The 19,398-nt window shown below is 55.2% G+C and overlaps 3 protein-coding genes across 3 annotated transcripts; 1 reads left to right on the forward strand and 2 right to left on the reverse strand.

The window, feature by feature from the left end:
* Positions 1–1,626: 1,626 nt before the first annotated feature.
* On the reverse strand, positions 1,627–2,162 carry ENH_00004170 (hypothetical protein; the record flags this gene model as incomplete). The annotated part of the gene is made up of 2 exons (XM_013578363.1): positions 1,627–1,835; positions 2,084–2,162. The coding sequence occupies 2 exons, from the start codon at positions 2,160–2,162 to the stop codon at positions 1,627–1,629; spliced, it is 288 nt and encodes a 95-aa protein (XP_013433817.1).
* Positions 2,163–8,248: 6,086 nt separating this feature from the next.
* Positions 8,249–12,352, reverse strand: ENH_00073810 (hypothetical protein, conserved; the record flags this gene model as incomplete). The annotated part of the gene is made up of 3 exons (XM_013578364.1): positions 8,249–11,146; positions 11,831–12,038; positions 12,315–12,352. 3 exons carry the CDS (start codon positions 12,350–12,352, stop codon positions 8,249–8,251), a joined length of 3,144 nt encoding a protein of 1,047 aa, XP_013433818.1.
* A 2,201-nt stretch (positions 12,353–14,553) lies between these two features.
* ENH_00004190 (hypothetical protein, conserved) lies at positions 14,554–18,861 on the forward strand (the record flags this gene model as incomplete). The annotated part of the gene is made up of 5 exons (XM_013578365.1): positions 14,554–15,064; positions 15,470–15,647; positions 16,415–16,842; positions 17,017–17,586; positions 18,344–18,861. 5 exons carry the CDS (start codon positions 14,554–14,556, stop codon positions 18,859–18,861), a joined length of 2,205 nt encoding a protein of 734 aa, XP_013433819.1.
* Positions 18,862–19,398: the final 537 nt, after the last annotated feature.

Here is a 19,398-nt window from a genome sequence, read left to right on the forward strand (position 1 = left end):
GCTGCTGCTGCTGCTGCTGCTGCTGCTGCTGCTGCTGCTGCTGCTGCTGCTGCTGCTGCTAGTGCTGGTTGTGGTGCTGCGCCTTTTTCTTGTTCTGCTGCTGCTGCTGTTGCTGCTGCTCGCACTGCTGCGCGTACTGTTGTTTCTGCTGCTGCTGCTGCTGCAACAAGTGGTGTAACTGTTTCTGCTGGTGCTGCTGCAGCAAGTGGCGTAGCTGTTTCTGCTGCTGCTGCTGCTGCTGCTGTTCGCGGTGCTGCGCCTTTTGCTTCTGTCGCTGCTGTGCAAGGCTTTGCTGCTGCTGCTATTTTTCCTGCTGTTGCTGCTTAGAGCGATGCAGCTTCTCTTAATTCTGCTGCTGCTGAAAGCGCGGTTGCTGCTGCTGTTTCTGCTGCTGCTGCTGCTGCTGCTCGCATCGTTGCTGCTGTTGCTGCTTGAGGTGCCTTTGCTGCCGTGTTTATTGGTGCTGTTGCTGCTGCAGCGCTGCTGTTGCTTCTGCTGCTGCAGCAGTTATTCGTGCTGCTGCTGTTGCTGCTGCTGAAGTTGTGCTGTTGCTTCTGCTGCTGCTGCTGCTGCTGCTGCACCAAAGACGCCTGCATGCATCCTGGGCGTGTGCAGCTTTTTGGTCCCTTAGCGTTTTCCAGTTCACCTGAAAGTAAAAATAAATAATTAAAATAAAAAGGAAATTAAAAAGAATTAAAAAACAAATAAAAGAATAAACTTGAACTGGTTTTATTTGCTTCTTGAACACGCAGGCGCCATTGGGGGCCGCTTTGACCACTCAATTGCTTCCGTCAGTCTTTTGCACAAACTTTTCAAAAATGAAAATCCAGAAAACCTTCCAAAGGTACGGACGCGGCGTTCCGGGTGTACGTACACCCCGAGGTGTACGTACACCCCGAGGTGTACGTACACCCGGAGGTGTACGTACACCCCGGGTGTATGTACACCTCGACGTGTATGTGCATCCCGAGGTGTACGTACACCCCGAGGTGTACGTACACCCCGAGGTGTACGTACACCCCGAGGTGTATGTACACCCTCAGGTGTACGTACACCCCGGGGTGTATGTACACCTCGAGGTGTATGTGCATCTTTCTGGGGTGTACGTGTACACCTCAAGATGCGCAGCTCTGCGCGTCGCCGCAGCATGCAGAACCAGCTGCTGCTGCTGCTGCTGCTGCTGTTGCGCCTGCTGCTGCTGTTGCTTTCGCTGCTGCTGTTGCTCCTGCTGCTGTTTCTTCTGCTGCTGCTGCTTTCGCTGCCGCTGTTGCTTTTGCTTTTGCTTTTGCTGCTGTGGCTCTTGCTGCTGTTGCTTCTGCTGTTGCTATTGCTTCCGCTGCCGTCACCTTGGTTCCGCTGCCGCAGCTGCCGCTGAAGATTTAGGGTTTAGGGTTTAGGGTTTAGGGTTTAGGGTTTAGGGTTTGTGTCAGGTGGTGCTGCTGGGCGGCTACAACGCCTGTGCACTTTTGCCTTCGGGCGAAAATCAAATTTTTGTCTCTGACGAAATTTGCTCAAAAGTTTGCGGACTTTTGCCAATGGGTTAGTTTTATTCTTTTTATTCTTTTTAATTGCTTTTTTATTTATTTCCATTTGCTGTTGCTGTTGTTGCTGCTGCTGCTGCTGCTGTTACTGCTGCTGCTGTTGCTGCTGCTGCTGTCGCTGCTGCTGCTGCTGCGACCCCCGTAGCCGCCGCCACTCCAATAGTAGCTGCGGGTGTTGCTGTGCAGCTTCTGCCTCTGTTGCTGCTGCTGCTGCTATCATTTTGCTGCTTCTCTTGCTGCTGCCAGCACTTTGCTGCTGCTGTTGCAGCTGCAATCTCTTTGCTGCTGCTGCTGCTGCGCTGCAGCAGGAAAGGTGGAGAGCGTGACGACTGAGGGTTTGAAGTGGGAGTTAAAAGACAGGTCTTTGGCTGTGGGGGAATTAATTAGTTCTTCCAACTGGGTGAGGCGTGGCGCAGCCGCAAACCCTAAACCCTAAACCCTAAACCCTAAACCCTAAAAGAGGCCGGAGGCGTCTGCTGCTGCTCCTTCTGCTCCTGCTGCTTCTCTTGGTGCTGTTGCCCCTGCTTTTGCTGCTACTCCACCTGCTTTTGCTGCTGCTGCTGCTGCCTTTGCTGCTGCTGCTGCTGCTGCTGCTGCTGCTGCTCTTGGCACTGTTTGCATTTCGCAAATTGGGCTGAGTTGCTGCTGTTGTTTGTTTGTTTTGTTGCTTTGTTTAGCGTCTGAAGGACAAAATAAAAGTGAAAACTTCTTCTCCTCTTTTGTTTTTTTCGCAAATAAATAAAAAAGCTGTTGCACTTCCGGCAGAAGCAGCAAAATGAAAAGTGTCTTGGGGTGTATCCGCAGCTGTCCAGACACCGCAACGCACTTACCAAAGTGTTCATTTGCATTTATTTACATTTTTAATTTATTTATATTTGCTTTTCTTGCTTTAGTTTCCTTTATTTGCTTTTCTTGAGTGCAAAGAACTACCAAAGTGCTCACTTGTACTCATTTACGTTTTTAATTTATATATATTTGCTTTTCTTGCTTTAGTTTCTTTATTTGCTTTTCTTGAGTGCAAAGAACTATTCAAACCCTTTGCATGCATTTGCATTTAACTTGCTTTATATACCTGTGTGTCAATTGTATATCTTTTATATATAATGTATATTATGTATATTTTATATATTGTGTTTGTGTAATATATTAATATATATATATTATATGCATGGTTTGTATTATTTATATTATTTATTATATATATGTTATATATATTATGGATGTTATATTATGTATTGCATATACATTATATTATATGTCTACTATATATCTATTGCTAGATACATTGCACATTATTCATATGCACGCATGCTAATGTATCAAATGTACATATAAATAATATACATATATATTAATATATGTATATACATGTATATATATATTTATATGTATATACATATGTATATATATATATATTTATGTATATGTATATATATATGTATATATATATATGTATATACATATATATGTAAATATATATATATATATGGATGTAAGTGTATATGTATAATATACATAATATAAATATTATAAATAAATATTCTACATAAATGCATACATAATATATTTATTATTTAGATGTATGGGTGCGTCTCTATTAGGAGTTTGAATGGTTGAATTTATGCGAAAATGCGTTGAAGAGAAAAAACATTTATTTTCAAAAAATGGAAAACGGTGAAAAACGGAGAAACCGTTTTACTGAAGTGTATCTACACTCGCTTTGATGCGGTGTACGTACACTCCGAATTATTTAGAACAAGACGCGAAATTTCGAATTTGTGAAAAGACAAAACAAATAAAAAATAAGAAGATTGAAACTAAGTTAGAAAGAACAAGAGAAAAAGGAGAAATAAACAAAAGCAAGAAAGCAAGAAAAAGTTTTTTTTTATTTGTCCTTTTTCTGGAACATAAAGGCCAAAAAAAGAGAAAAAAAATTTGGAAAAAGAATAAAAAGAGAGAAAGTGAAAGAAAGAAGAGAAAAAAAGACAAAAAACAGAAAACAAATTAAAAAGAGAAAAGAGAAAAAGACAAAGAAACAAGACAGCAGCAGTGGGGCCAGAAAAGCAGCAAAATAAATGAAAGAAAATAAAAGAAAAAAAATAAAGACAAAAAAAGATTAGAAGCTCGAGAAAGAAAAAAGAGTCAAACAGATAAAAGATTAAAAAGACAGAAAAATAAACGAAAAGTCTCTGCATGCGCTGCATGCAGCAAAGCCCCAAAACTTTGGCTCTAATTTGGGGCCCCCAAGAGGGCCCCAGTCTGTCTTTGGCTCTTGTCAGTGAAGCCCTTCTGTTTAGCTAGCTAGCTAGCTAGCTAGCTAGCTTCTGCAAGAGGTCCCCTGGCTAGCTAGCCACCTAGCTAGCCAACTAGCTACCTAGCGAGACATTTGGCTAGCTAGCTGTCCGGCCCTCTAGCCACCTAGCTAGCTAGCTATATACCCAGCTAGCCATTTAGTTTGCTAACGATTTGCCTAGCTAGTGATTTAGCTAGCAACCTGGCTATCTAGCCACTTAGCTAGCTAGCTGTCTGGCTAGCTAGACACCCAACTAGCCAGCTATCTAGCTATCTGGCCAGCTAGCCTTCTAACGAGCTAGCTAGCCAGCCACTAGCTAGCTCGCCGCAGAAGCATCCAGGCTGCCAGCTAGCTGCCAGCTCCGCTGTGTCATTTAGAAGGCCAGTTACGTCAAAAGACAGCAAGCCTTTTCCCGTAGCGAGCTAGCTAGCTAGCTGGCTAGCTACCCAGCCAGCTAGCTACGTCTTCAGCTAGCCAGCTAGCTAGGTCGCCAGCTAGCTACATCGCCAGCTCTCTAGCTAGCTAGCTAGCTAGCTAGCTAGCTCGCTAGCTATCCATCCGAACAGGCAGCTAGCTGGGCAGCTAGCTAGCTAGCTAGCCAGCCAGCTCGCTAGCTAGCTAGCTAGCCAGCTAGCCAGCTAGCTAGCTAGCTGGCTTGGTGCAGCAGGAGACCAGGCTGGCGAGGCGAAGGGCCCCCCTGCAGCGCGGGCAGCAGCGGCCAGCCCGCGAGAGGGCCCCGTCTTGGGGCCCCCAGCCGCAGCCGCGGGCTGCATGCGTTTCTGGGGCTTCCCCGCCGCATGCAAAGGCCCCACACAGCAAGCAGCAGAAAAAACTCAGCCCGTGAGGCCCCCCCTCCCCTGCTGCTGCTGCTGCTGCTGCTGCTGCTGCTGCTGCTGAGGAGGAGGAGGGGGCTGCTGCGGATGAGGCTGCTGCTGAGGGTGCTGGTGACGCTGCTGGTGAGGACGTTGTTGAGGCTGCAGCAGCAGCAGCATCTGCTGCTGCTGCTGCTGCTGCTGCTGCTGCTGGAGGGGCGTGCAGGGGCAGGGGGGCCCCACGGGGGCCCTCGCTTCCAGTGTACAGACACCTCAGGCACTGAGCGCATGCAGGAAAGCAGTGGCCATGAGCAGCACAAAAGTAGCAGCAAAAAGGGGGGAAGCTGCTGCAGCTGCTGGCCCCACAAAGGGGACACAGCTGCAGCACGGCCTGCCCCGCCTTTGCTGCTGCTGCTGCTGCTGCTCCCTGCGGAGCAGCAGCCCCGAACTCCCGCGCCAGCAGCTGCAGCACGGCTGCTTCCTCTACAGCCACCACGCTGCTGCTGCGGGTGCTGCTGCCAGACTCAGCTGGCTGCTGCAGCAGCAGCAGCAGCTGCTGCTGCTGCTTGCTGGGGGCGCCCTTCTTCAAGAATGCTGCGCAGTTGGGGCTGCGGCTGCGAGGCAGCAGGCAGGCCACCAGGGCCCGCAGGTGCTGCAGCAGCAGCAGCGTCGCTTCCTGCTGCAGTGCCTCAGCAGCAGCAGCAGCAGCAAAAAGGCGGCACACCCGCCGTGCTGCTGCAGCAATAACCCGCTGCCGGAAAAGCACGCAAACCCCAAGCCAGCGGCTGCGGGGGCCCCTGGGGGCCCCCTGGGGGCCCCCTGCTGCAGGCTTTTGGCTGCCAATGAAAAGCAGGAGACTTTCTGCTTCTGCTGTTTCTAATAAAGCAAGCCAGAGACCCCCGAAGTCTATTTTTGCTGCACTTTTGTCTCCTTTTGCTTCTTGGGATTTAAAAGCCAAAGCACATGCTGCGCTGAGGGCGCTCCGGGGCGTACCTGTTGCTGCTGCTGCTGCTGCTGCTGCTGCTGCTGCTGCTGTTTGCTGCTGCTCGCTTTCTGAGGCAGCAAACAAGCTGGACAGCGGCGGGAAAGACACGGAACTTTCCTGCCGCGGACTCCCATTGAGAGCAGCAGCTGCTGCTGCTGTCGACGCTGCTGCTGCTGCTGCTGCTGCTGCTGCTGTGGGTGTTGATGCAGCTGTTGCTGCTGGTGCCTCTGCGCAGTCGCTGTCCCAATCTGAGGGGAGCGACAGGTCGTCTTCGTCCTCTAGCTTTGCTGCTGCTGCTGCTGCTGCTGCTGCTGCTGCTCTGCCTCTGCTGCTTTTGGTTTTGCTGCTCTCTTGCGCTTTCCGCTCAGCAGCAAGAGGCCGCTGGTAGGGCCCCCGAAGTGCCAGACGCAAAGCCCACAGTTGCTGCTCCTCTGCGCAGCACCGCGCAGCAGCAGCAGCGTCTGCTGCTGCTGCTGCTGCTGTTGCTGCTGCTGGGGCTGCGGGAGGCGCCGTAGCTGCTGCTGCTGCTGCTGCTGTTGCTGCTGCTGGGGCTGCGGGAGGCGCCGTAGCTGCTGCTGCTGCTGCTGCTGCTGCTGCTGCTGGGGCTGCGGGAGGCGCCGTAGCTGCTGCTGCTGCAGCAGCACAGGCAGCGGACTGCTGCTGCTGCTGCTGCGAGGCCTGCAGCAGCTGCTGCAGCTGCCGCTCCAGGCTCAGCAGGCCAACTGCAGCAGCAGAAACTGCCAAAGGCGCCACTGCAAGTTGAATATTAATTTCATTTTGCTGCGTCAAGATGAAGAGCAGCGAGCCGCAGCAGCTGGGCAGCAGAGCTGTACATACACCCCGAAGAGGCGCAGCAGCAGACGGGAAGGCGGCGCTGAGAGTGGCAAATTGGAGCTCTTTAATCATTTAAATCAATTAATTGTTTTCAATTTGTTTATTTATTTATTATTTATTCAATTATTATTAATTTGCTCTTCTTTTAAAGTCAAAACCATGCAAGCAAACCCGCACAAATACCTGCTGCTGCTGAGACGGCCCCAGCAGCAGCCCGCTGCAAGCAGCTTGCAGCAGCAGCAAAGCAGGCAGCAGCAGCAACAGCAGCAGCAAAATAAACAGCCGCGGCACTAAATTAGCAGCGGCAGCGGCAAAACCAGCGGCGGCAAAGTTCACACCAGCAGCATCAAAAGCAGCAGCAGCAGCAACAGCGAAAGCAGCAGCAGCAGCAGCAGCAGCAGCAGCACTAAAATCCATTCTCACTCAGCAGGCGGCGGCTGAGAAGGCCCCTGAGTCTACGGGTCTTCACACTTGGGGGGCACAAGCCGCTCCAAGGGTCCCCGTCTTCTCCCCAGTTCTCCCTCGTCAAGCAAGCTTGCTGCTGCTGCTGCTGCTGCTGCTGCTGCTGCTGCTGCTGCTGCTGCTCTTGCTGCTCGTGCGCGGGATGGTGCTGCTGCTGTGCCTCTGCCGATGCGGCTTCGGCGAGCAGCTGCTGGTCCACTTCAAGGCTTTCCACGTTTTCCGTCGCATCGCCATCGTCCTCACCTGCAGCAGCAGCAGCAGCAGCAGCAGCTGCTGCTGCTGCTGCTGCTGCTCGCGCAAGGTCTGCTGCTGAGGCCTCAGGCGCAAGGGCCCTAAAAGAATGAGCAGCTCTGGGCATCAGCAAATCCTCGATGCGGCCCGTGGGGTGTATGGACGTCACAGGGGCCAGCGGCTGCAGCACCCACTGCAGCGGCTCCGTGCTGCTGCTGCAGCAGCAGCAGCAGCTGCTGCTGCTGCTGCTGCAGCTGCTGCTGGCTGCTGGGGCCTGGCCACTAACTTCGGGGTAAAGCACAAACGGCAGCAGGGCCCCTTTGCTCACAGCTGCCAGCAGCAGCAAAAACGGCTTGTCTCCTTGCTGCAGCGCCGGCAGCTGCTGCACTGCTGCTGCTGCCTGCAGACACAGCAGCAAAAAAGCCCGCAGCAAACTCTTCTGGTGTGTACATACACTCCAGAATAAAAGCCCCAAAGACTCTCCTACTCGCTTCTAGAGGCCCCCTAAAGGGCCCCTCAGGGGGCCCCCAGGGGGCCCCTAGGGGGCCCCTACGGGGCCCTAGAAAGGACCCAGAAATGCCCTGAAAGGGTCCCTAAAGTAACCCAAAAAAGCTTCAAAAGGGCCCCTTTAGGGGCCCTTTCGGGGCCCTTAAAGGGACCCTGAAGGGCCCCCTAGGTAGTGCCCATATGCTTGGCTTGAGGGCCCCCTGCAGGGGCCCCCAGGCACCCCCCAAAAGGCCCCAAAAAGACCCTTTAGGGGCCCCTAAAGGGGCCCCTAAAGGGGCCTCTAAAGGGCCCCCTAAAGGGGCCCCTAAAGGGGCCCCTAAAGGGGCCTCTAAAAGGGCCCCTATAGGGGCCTCTAACGGACCTCTAAAGGGGCCCCTAGGGGCCCCTTTAGGGGCCCCTAAAGGGGCCCCTAAAGGGGCCGCAGGGGGCCCTCAGGCCTGGGTATTACGCGTGGGGTCTTTGTAAGGAGCTGTGGGGGCCCCTTGGGGGCCCCTGGGGCCCCCAAGTAAAGGACATTTTATTGTTGCTTTTGAGTTTAAGTTGATTTATTTATTTTTAAATTGCAGACAGAAGCTAGAAAGCTTCAAAGACTCACTAAAGGGAGGGGGGCCCCTGGAAGGACACAAAGGCTCACGGGGGGCCCCTCGGCGATCTGGGGGAGCCCCACGGGGAATAGGGGGGCCTCGGCTCTGTAAATCTGCTGCTGCCTGCTGCAGCAGCAGCAGTCAGCAGCAGCAGCAGCAGCAGAAGCAGCAGCAGCAGAGGCAGCAGCAGCAGCTGCAGCAGCGCAAAGGGGTGAAGCTCGCATCACCGCCACACGCAGCCAAGAGCCGCAAATGGTGGCAGCGATGCGCCAACAGCTGAGCAGCCCTAGAGCTTGCTGCTGCTGCTGCTGCTGCTGCTGCTGCTGCTGCTGCTGCTGCTGGCGAGGCGTCTGCTGCTCCACGCCTACGTAAGGGCCGTTTGGCGCTGCTGTAGTTGCTGCAGCAGCAGCTGCTGCTTCCATTCTTGCTGTTGCTGTTCCCGCTTCCGCTTCTGCTGCTGCTGCTGCTTCTCTTCCTCCTGCAGCAGCAGCAGCAGCAGCAGCTGCTGCTGCTGCTGCGTTATCCAGAGGCAGCAGCGCATCGCTTACGTCCGCCAGCTGCAGCAGCCCGCTGGGCCCTCCTGCAGGCCTCAGCAGCAGCAGGGGCTCTTTTGCTGCTGCTTCTATTAGCACAAACTCCGTCAGTTTGCTGCAGCAAGCGGTTTGCTGCTGCTCGCTGCAGCACCCCACAGCCCCCGGGGGCCCCGGTGTCTGTACACCCGAAATCCAGCAGCAGCAGCTGAAGCGCCACAAGGCGCCGCTGCTCATAGCAGCAAAAACTTGGAAGCTGCAGCAAATAGAATCCAAAGTCTCAGGAGACTCTGAGCCAGAAAAGACGCGCAGGGGCCCCATGGAGGGAGGGGCCCCCTTGGGGGCCCCCTTGGGGGCCCCCCTGGGGGCCCCCTTGGGGGCCTCCTTGGGGGCCCCTGTTGGGGCCCCCCTGGGGGCCCCCTTGGGGGCCTCCCCTGCTGCCGATACGAAAGTTCTGCATACTTGGGGGCTGCTGACAGCCAAGTCCGTTATGATTCCATGCGGGCGAGGAGGAGAAGCGTTGCTGCTGCTGCTGCTGCTGCTGCTGCTGCTGCTGCTGGTGTTCGTTTGAGGGACAGTTAAGACCATCAGCAGCAACGGCTGCACGAGTCCAGCAGCAGCAGAGGCCCTCTTTGCATATACTGCTTCGCGGGCAGCATCGGCAGCTCGGCGCCACTTTTGCTGCTGCTGCTCTGCTGCTGCAGCAAATTCCTTTGCTGCTGTCTCGTTCCAACCAGCAGCAGCAGCAGCAGCAGCAGCAGCGCTCCCGTCTTTTTTGGGCTGCTGCTTTGCATTCTTCTTTTTCTTTTTGCCTTTTCCGGTGTCAGTGCCGCCTCCAGAGTCAGAAGCTTCAGCGTCGCTGCCGGCGTTGCTGCTGCTGCTGCTGCTGCTGCTGCTGCTGCTGACGAGGCTGACTGAACTCGAGCTGCTGCTGGGGGACTCCGAAGCAACAAAGCTCGCAGAAGAAGGCGAAGTGTCTCCTTTGTCTTTTGTTTGTCTCTTTTGTCCTTTTCTTTTGGCTGAAGCCTTTGAGCGGCTGCTGCTGCGGCTCCCCTTCTTCCCCCCTGCTGCTGCTGCTGCTGCTGCTGCTGCTGCTGCTGCCCGCCCTGTCTTCTTCTTCGCGGGCAGCTTTTGCTGCTCCTCTTCTGCCTCCGAGTCCTCCTCAGCTTCTGTCTCTTTTCCATTTTCTTTTTCGCTGTCTCCGCTGTCCCCTGGGGGCCCCCTTCCCTTATGAGGGGGGCCCCCCCTGCCCCGCTGGGCCCTGGAGCCCCCCCTGGGGGCCCTGGGGGCACCCCTGGGGGCCCCCTTAGGGGCCCCCTTGGAAGCCCCTTTGGGGGCCCCCTTGGGGGCCCCCTTGTGGGCCCCCGGGGCCCCCTCATCTGAGCCGCTGGGGCCCTCCGGGTCTGTTGAAAGCTCTCCAGAAAGAGTTGCAGAAACTGCAGCACGGGCCCGCCGTGTTGCTGCTCGTTGCGGGCGCCCCCCCGCTGCTGCTGCTGCTGCTGCTGCTGCTGCTGCTGCTTCCTCCTGCATCCCAGGTGTACGTACACCCGGGCTTGGACTCCGGCTGCTGCAGGCTCCACCCCTTGGAGAGGACCTGGGGGCAGAAGCAGCTTCGTGGGCGCTAGAACGAGCTCCGGCCCTGCTGCAGGAGCTGCTGCTGCTGCTGCTGCTGCTGCTGCTATTGCTGCTGCTTGTGCTGCTGCAGTTAGCGTGGCGCAGCTGCGACCCGCTGACCAGGAAAACGGCAATGAAGCCTTGGGAGGCCACAGCCACGAGAGAGCCGCTGAAAAACGCCCCTCTGATCTCCTCGCTGCTGCTGCTGCTGCTGCTGCTGCTGCTGCTGCAGGCAGCTGCTTCTGGGCTATCGCTCTGCGTCCCGCGCTGCGCTTTCTGCTGCTCCTCGGGCTTCCAAGGGAAGCAAATTGAATCAGTAGCAGAAGCAACAAGAGGTTCATCTAAAACCATCGGAAGGCCACTTCGAAACAGTTCAAAACGCTCACAAGTCATTTGACCCCCGGGGGGCCCCCCGGGTACTTCTAGGGGGGCCCCCCCTGGGGGCCCCCCAGGGGCCCCTCGAGCAGCCACCCCAGAAACCCCTCCAGAGGGGCCCCCAAGGGTACTTCCAAGGGCCCTCCCAGAAGACCCTGTTAAAGAACAGCCCCCAGCAGAGGAGGGGCCCCCACCTGGGGGCCCCTCCGCTGGGGGCCCCTCTCCTGGGGGCCCCCTTGGGAGCCCCCCGGGGGGCCCCTCGGGGGGCCCCTGGGTTGGGTCCCAGTGCCAGAAGTACACATAAGGGGGGGCCCCCAAAAGGCCTTCAGAGCTCTCGAGGCGCCAGAGGGCACTTAAGTCTGCTGCGAGGCAGAGGCGCTGCAGGCAGAGGCAAGCCAAACCCTAAACCCTAAACCCTAAACCCTAAACCCTAAACCCTCAGCCTCAAGTATCCTGCTCTTCGCAACGAGCCTGAAGCCCAAACCCTAAACCCTAGACCAAAACAACTACTGGGAATGCAAAGGCAGGCCAGAGCAAGTTCCCTCAACAGCCAAAAAACACCTTCAGCTGTGAACCTTCTAAACCCTAAACCCTAAACCCTAACCCCCGAACCCTAAACCTTAAACGCTAAACCCTAAAAATGCAGGAAAGGAGCCCAATGCAAAAAAAGAGACAGAGAAGCAGAAGAGAACAAACGGAGAAGCCGAGCCCAAGCAACAGAAAAGCTGCCAGACAAGCAGACGCTGCTGCAGCTGCTGCAGCTGCTGCAGGTGCTGCAGGTGCTGCAGGTGCTGCAGCTGCTGCAGCTGCTGCAGCTGCTGCAGCAGCGGAAGGGGACAAAGAGAGACAAGCAAGGACAGCAGAAGGGTCCCAGCAGAGCAAGAGAAAAGGAGACAGTCCTGGGGCCGCAGCAGCAGCAGCAGCAGCAGCAGCAGCGGGGCGACGCAGCAAAAGAGAAACAGGGCCTTCGTGGGCCCCAAAGAGACACAAAGATAGCTCTTTCAGCAGCAGCAGCAGCAGCAGCAGCAGCAGCAGCAGCAGCAGCAGACCCAGGGGGCCCACCTCAGGCAGGGGCCCCTCTTTCTCCTTCAGCAGCCACAAAGAGGCCCCCCCATCTCTAGTGCTCAGTGCCAAGCAGCGGCAGCAGCTGCCCCGCAGCCCCGCAGCGCAGCGCCGGGGGGCCCCCCGGGGGCCCCCCGGGGGGCCCCCCGGCTGGGGAAAGGTCAGCTCTGAGAGGGCAAAGGCTGGCAGCCAGCACACGCACAGGAACCTGCGCAGCAGCCGCAGCAGCAGCAGCAGCAGCAGCAGCAGCAGCACCTGCAGCGGATGCTGGTGCTGCTGCGGGGCAGTGCGGCAGTCGCCGCAGCAGCAGCAGCAGCGATAGCAGCGCGGCTGCAGCAACTGCAGCAACTGCAGCAACTGCAGCAAGAGCCGCTGCAGCGCCAGCGGCCGCGCTGCAGCAGCAGCAGCAGCAGCAAACCCCAGCCCGCCCCTTACTGCATGCAGCTGCATGCAAAAAAGCCCCAAAATCAAAAAGCTTCCTCACCTTCTGCAATGGGGAATAGAATAAGTCCCCATTAGCATTTCCCTAACTGCCACGAGGGCCCCCGCAGCCCTCGAGGCCCCATCCTCTTCGTCCCCAGGGGGCCCCCTGGGGGCCCCCCACCGCTCAGGGGCCCCCGGGGGGGCCCCCGGGCAGTCGGCAACAGCCAACAGAGCCACGGGGGAAGCCAAGTTGCCCGTGTGGGGGCTGGGGGCCTCTGAGTTTGCTGCTGCTTGAGAATCCAAAACTAAAAGAGCAGCGCCATCAGAAAGAGCCAGGAAACGACTGTCTCTTGAAAGAGATAGAGAAGCTCCTGCTGCGCAAAATGCTGCAGCAGCAGCAGCAGCAGCAGCAGCAGCAGCAGCACAGCCCGCGCCCCGCGTAAATCGACGCAGCAACGCAGACGCCCAGCGATCACGCAGCAGCAGCAGCAGACGATGATGATGATACAGCAGCAGCAGTCGCTGCAGCAACGGCTGCAGCAACACCAGAAACTGCAGCAGCAGCAGCTGCTGCTGCTGCTGCAGATGCAGCAGCAGCAGCAGCAGCAGCAGAAGCAGCAGCAGCAGAAGCATACAACACACGTCCTTTGGCCTACCAGGGGGCCTCCTCAGAACTCCCCTCCAGACGACTCCGTGGGACTTGAGGCTCAAAGAAATCAAATCCTGGGGCCCCCCAAAAAGCCCCGCAGGAGTCCCGTGGGGGCCCCCTGGGGGCCCCCTTGGGGGGGGCCCCTCAGGGGCCCCCCCCTGGGCCCCCGTGGGGCCTAGGGGGGCCCCCTCCTCGCAGGCAAGCAGCTCTGTAGGGGCCATGAGCCCCGGGGCTGGGGCCTCGGGGCTGGGGGCCCCAGAAGGCGCCGCCAAGGGGCTCAGGCTGGGGCCCCTGGGGCCTTTGCCGTGGCCCTGGAGGCTTGGGGGCCCCTGAGAACAATATTGAGGCCCTTGAGGCTTTTATTTTACTTTTTAATTGAAAAAAAGACCCAAAATGATACTCAAATGGGGGAAATGCTCCCCACGGGTGTGCCTCATCGGGGGGCCCCCCGGGGGCCCCCAGATCTCGAACCCACTGCCTTCTGCAGCGAAGAGATCTGCGGCTGCAAACCCTAAACCCTAATTCAGTGTTTTTTATTAAAATATATTATTTTGGACCCTGAAAAGAAAGAAAGCGAGAAGCCGAGGGTTTACGTCTGTTGCTGAGGCCGCCTGCGGTGTATGTACACCTCAAACTGGAGCTCACAAGGAAGCAGCAGCAGCAAGGAATGCAAAAGACAGAACTTGCTGCTGCTGCTGCAGCGTGTGTATAGGGCGGGAGGAGCCGCAGCAGCAGCAGCAGCAAGCCACACAAGGTCCAGCAGAGGCGGCAGCAACAGCGCGCCATAGTAAGAGCAGCAGCAGCAGCAGTAACGGCACGCCACAGTGAAAGGAGCAGCAGCAGCAGCAGCAACATGCTAAAGTGAGAGCAACAGCAGCAGGAGCAGCAGCAGCAGCAGCAGCAGCAGCAGCAGAAGAGGAAGCAACAGCATGGCACAGTGAGAGCAGCTGCAACCGCAGCAGCAGCACGCCTCAATGAGAGCAGAAAGTGCCGCAGCAGGAGCAGCAGCAAAAGCGAAACACAGCCAAAGCAGCAGAAGGAGCAGCAGCAGCATGGCACAGTAAGAGTAGCAGCAGCAGCAGCAGCAGCAGAAGGAGCAGCAACAGCATGGCACAGTAAGAGTAGCAGCAGCAGCAGCAGCAGCAACAGCAATAATAATAACAAGGGTTCAAGTCCAGCGCTTGGCAGACACTCCATTCCTTTCAGTGTAGAGCAGCAACAGCAGCAGCAGCAGCAGCAGCAAAAGTAGCAGCCGCTGCTGCTGCTACTGGCTGCTGCTGCTGCTTGCCCAGTTGGCAAGCCCCTTGCTGCCGAGGCAGGCCCCGCTCTCTGCTGCAGCTGCTGCTGCAGCATGCTGCAGCAGCAGCAAAACTATTAGCAGCAACAGGTGCTGTGGCTCAAGCAGCTGCAGCAGCGCTGCAGCAGCAGAATCAGCAACTGCAGCACAAGGCGCAGCAGCAGCCAAAACAAGTTCAACAGCTGCAGCAGCAGGCAGGATGCTGCTGCTGCAGCAGCAGCAGCAACAGAAGATACAGCTGCGCCGGCCGGCACCGCAGCGGGCTCTGCAGGCACAGCAGCAGCAGCAAAAGAAGCAGCAGCAGCAGCAGCAAAAGGAGCAGCAGCAGCAGCTGCTGCTGCTGCAGCACGGCAGATGCAGCGGGCCTTCAGAGCTGCTGAGGCTGAGGGGCTTTGCGGGGCTCTGCAGCACCACGGGGCTGCAGTTTCAAACCCTTCGCAAACCCTAAACCCTAAACCCTTAAACAGCGTATACACCCCAAAACGCTCCTACGCAGAGCTGCTCTCAAACCTCTTCGGAAGGCCCCCGCTGCAGTTCGAACTTAAAGGAAATGAGGCAGAAGCAGACTCACTGCAGCAGCAGCAGCAGCAGCAGAAGGAGCAGCAGCAGCAGCAGCAGCAGCAGCAGCTGGCAGCAGATGAGATGCTGCTTATTGTCATACCCTTCAGGAACAGATTTGAGCACCTGCAAATCATGTTAGAGAGAGTTTCAAACTACCTCGATACCCTGATACTGCAGCAGCAGCAGCAGCAGCAGCAACAGCAGCAGCAGCTGCAGCAGCAGCAGCAAGAAGGCTGGCCCCGTGGAACGACGCAGTTTTGCTTCGTAGTGGCGGAGCAGCAAGACAAGGGCCCTTTCCACAGAGGTGAGGCAGCTGTTTTATTTTATTTTGTTTTTATTTTTTATTTTGTTTTCATTTTGGACTTAATGTTTTTTTCATTTGGCGCCACTTTCTCCTGCTGCAGCAGCTGCAGCAGCAGCTACAGCAGCAGCTGCAGCAGCAGCTGCTGCCGCAGCAAAAGCAGCTACAGCAGCAGCTGCAGCAGCAGCTGCAGCAGCTGCTGCAGCAGCAGCTGCAGCAGCAGCTGAAGCTTGCCTCTGTCTCAGTCTTCGTGTCTCCTCCGCAGTTTCTGCTGCAGCTTTGGCTGTAACGCGCAATATTGAAGACGCGATTTCCTCTTGCTGCTGCTGCTGCTGCTGCTGCTGCTGCTGCTGCTGCTGCTGCAGGCCTCCTGCTCAATGCCGGCTGCCTGTGGGCTGCGCTCCACAGGCGGCTGCTGCCAGCAGCCTCCGCCGCCGCCGCAGCAGCAGCAGCAGCAGCGCCAACTGCAGCCGCCGCGTCAGCAGCATCTCCCACTGCTGCTGCAGCAGCAGCAGCAGCAGCAGCAGCAGCAGACTTCCCCGCTGCTGCGCTTTGCAGCAGCTCCTGGGGCCCCGCAGCAGCAAAAGTAATTAATTTAATTCGCTTTTCGAAAAGTCTTTTTGTTTGTCTTCATGATGCCGATTGTGTCCCCAAAAAAACTCCCTTTGAGGCAAAAAGAAGAAAAGAAAAACTTTGTGAGGCACTTGCATGCATGCATGCATGCATGCATGCATGCATGCATGCATGCATGCATGCACAAACATGCATGCATGCATGCATGCATAAAGATACATACATTCCAAACCCCAAGTACTATACATGTATTTATTTGCGTACTAGTATATGTTAGTATAGATGCACGTATAAATATATATAGATAGATATATACAGATATATATGTATATTTATTTATATTTGGGTATATTTATATTTATATTTATATTTATATTTATATTTATAGTTATAGTTATATTTGTATTTGTATTTCCACTTACATATATATCTATATTTGTGTTTATGCTTGTATTTATATTTATACTTATATTTATATTTATATTTATATTTGTATTTATATTTATGTTTGTATAGATAGAGGAATGGGTGTAATAATAGATAATGCCATTATACACATGCGGCTCTCTTTGTGCATACAAGCAATATTTGGTATGAATATATTTCTATATATATCCGTACATATATATATATATATATATATTTATATATATTTAAATATATATGTATATATGTACATATATATATATATATATATATTCTTACATATATATACATATACATTTGGGGGGAGAATAAATAAATAAATAAATATGTATTTATGTTTGTGTATGAGTGAAGACAAGCATATCCACGTATCGACGTGTTTGCTGCGGCTGCTGCTGCTGTTGCTACTCCTGCTGCTGCTACTCCTGCTGCTGCTACTCCTGCTGCTGCTACTCCTGCTGCTGCTGCTGCTGCTGCTGCTGCTGCTGCTGCGTCAGGCGCCTACCTGCCGGCGCCCCGCAGAGGCGTGGTGCGGCATTTGTACGGAGAGCCCTGGGCTTTGTCGATGGTCTTTTGTCTTCTTCTCGAGGACTTCGTAGCAGCAGACGGTGAGCTGCAGCAGCTGCAGCAGCTGCAGCAGCTGAAGCAGCTGCAGCCGCTGCAGCAACTGCAGCAGTTGCACAAACTGCAGCAGCTGCAGCTGCATGCATCCCCGAAGGCCCAGCTGCGCCGCATGCATGCGCTGCAGCAGGCCCCAGGAATGCTGCAGCAACTGCATGCAGGTGCTGCATGCAGCTTTAGCAGATGCGGGGCTTCTCGGGGCTGTTTGCTGCTTGCTGCTGCGGTCCCTGGGGCCCCAGGCGGCTCTAGCCAAGGGCCCGAGTCCTAAACCCTCAACCCTAAACCCTAAACCCTAAACCCTAAACCCTAACTTTTGGACTTTTGCCGTTCTGCAGGCCACGACCTTCGCTACGAGGGCTGGGGCTTTGAAGATGAAGATTTCTGCATGCGTTGTCGGCGGTCGGGGCTGTACGTACAGCGCAGCCCGCTTGCTGCTGCTGCTGCTGCTGCAGCTGCTGCTGCAGCAGAAGCCGCAGGCGCAGCTGCATCAGCAGGTGGAGCGGCGGCCCTGGCGACGGAAGCTGCAGCTGAGGACGCTGCACCTGCTGCTGCTGCTGCAGCTGCTGCTGCGGCGCCGGCAGCACTTTGTGACTCTGGCTGCTGCAGCTCGACCTTCAGCCGCCGACTTTGCTGCTGCTCTCCTTTTGCTGAACTGGACTTGTCATCTCGTGAAGACTTTCAAAAAGAGGTGAAGCTGAAGCTGCGGACTTTGCATGCAAGACGCAACCGCCGCCTCTTCTGTAGCATTTGGCCTGACAGCAGCAGCAGCAGCAGCAGCAGCAAGAGGAACGCGAGCAGCTGCCTCGAGCGCAGCAGCAACTGCTGCAGCGCCACAGCGCAGCAGCGTGGCACTGCAGCACTAACGAGTCCAGGAGCTTCCAGACAAGACTTAGGAAGCAAATACGGTAGGCAGCCATTTTTCGCAGGGGCCCCCAAGGGCTCTTTGGGGCCCCCAAGGGGCTGAGGGTCTCAAGGGGCCCCTGGGGACCCCTGAGGCCTCCTGGGGCCCCCTGAGGCCCCCTGGGGCCTCGTGGGGCCCCCTGGGGCCTCCTGGGGCCCCCTGGGGCCCCTTAGCTGCAGAGGCTCTGCAGAGAGATTTGTTTGGGGGCTCTGGAAGCTGTGGCAATTTGGGGCAGAAGTGTGCATGTAAAGGAAAAGGTCCATTATGAGCTGCACAACAAAACAGCAACTTGAAATCAGTTTTTAGCCCACAAAGAAAGTCCCATTAGGGGCTTTTTGCCGCATGCACGGGGCTGCATGCATGCAGAGACGGGAGCGCATGCAAAGCCGGGACTGCATGCGTTTTGGGGCTTTTCCGCAGCCACCAGCGCCTACACTGCATAGCCGGGGCCCCACAGGCTTGCATAATGCTTACAAACTGTTTATGAAATAGTTTATGTTTAGGTAAAACGGAAATGTTTATTATTGAGAAAGTTTTATAAATTCGTGAAAAGCCATTATATGCATTTGAACTACAATTCGTACTTTTGCTGCATGCGCATGCGCCCAGTCTCGGGCTCTTTCTAATGCACATGATTCTGCATGCAGAAATAAAACCATTTGAAGTTGTTTTTGCTTAAGTGGTTTTTGCATTAAACAACTTTTGCTTCTTCGAGATGTTCGTGCTGCAGCACGAGCAGCAACTTGTTTTTGCATTTGCAGGCCTGAGACACACGCAGCAGCTCTTGAACAGCGGAGCCCTTTTGCTGTCAGTCGAGCCCTGGCCCTGCAGCGGCGCTGCTGCAGCCGCAGCAGCAGCAGAAAGCGCAGCAGCAGCAGCAGCAGCAGCAGCGGTGCCAGCGGCTCCAAAAACAGTGGCGTCATTGCCTGCAGCTACGGCAGCAACAGCAGCAGGACCAGCAGCAGAAACTGCTGCTGCTGCCTCCCCTTCTGCAGCTACAAATGTCAGAGAGAAAGGCAAATGCCCTGCAGCTGGTGCCTCTCCAAAGCAGCAGCTTCTGGCGAAGTATGGGCCCCGTCTTGTGTGGCTTAATGTGCGCCTGTTGGACCCTTTTCTGGGGTGTCTCAGCGAGTTGGGGGCCCATGGGGGCCCCAGGAGCCCCCTAGGGGCTCATGGGGGCCCCTTGGGGGCCCCTGGGGGCCCCTTGGGGGCCCCTGAGGGCCTGTGGGGGCCCCCGGAGCAGCCAGGAGATGCTACTGCCGTAGATCTAGTCCCCTAAACCTGCGCCGGGCAGTCCAGAGTCTTCAAATGTGAAGTTTGAAGTGTGCAGCAGCACAAGAGGCTGCAGCAAAATGAAAGGAGCAGCACAGCGGGCTGCAGCAAAGCGAAAGGCAGCAGCGCAGCAGGGCCAAGTGCCGGCTGGGGATTTGGCGGCCTTTTGGTGGCTGGTGAGTTCAGGCGCAATTGAAGTTTTTTCTTTCTGTGTCTCGTTATGTCCTTTCTGATTATTTTAATCTTTTAATTGTCCATTTTGTGTCACTTTTTGCACTATTTGGCGCCAGATTTGGGGCAAAAAGAGAACAAAAAATAGTACAATTTTCTCATTCATGTTTGCATGCGTGCAGGAGGCGAAGCCGGGGAGCTGCATGCGCACTGCATGCACAGCAGCAGCAGGCCGGGCTGGCAAGCATGTTAAGCTCAATTTATGTATTAAATATGAATATATGCATGAATAATTATATATATTACATATATATATATTGTATATGTATAGAGAAACATATTGGGGCAAAACATCGCAGAAAATGCCGCAGGA

The sequence above is a fragment of the Eimeria necatrix genome, genomic scaffold (genome assembly GCF_000499385.1).
Source record: "Eimeria necatrix Houghton genomic scaffold, Enh_scaff111, whole genome shotgun sequence".
Classification (NCBI taxonomy): domain Eukaryota; phylum Apicomplexa; class Conoidasida; order Eucoccidiorida; family Eimeriidae; genus Eimeria; species Eimeria necatrix.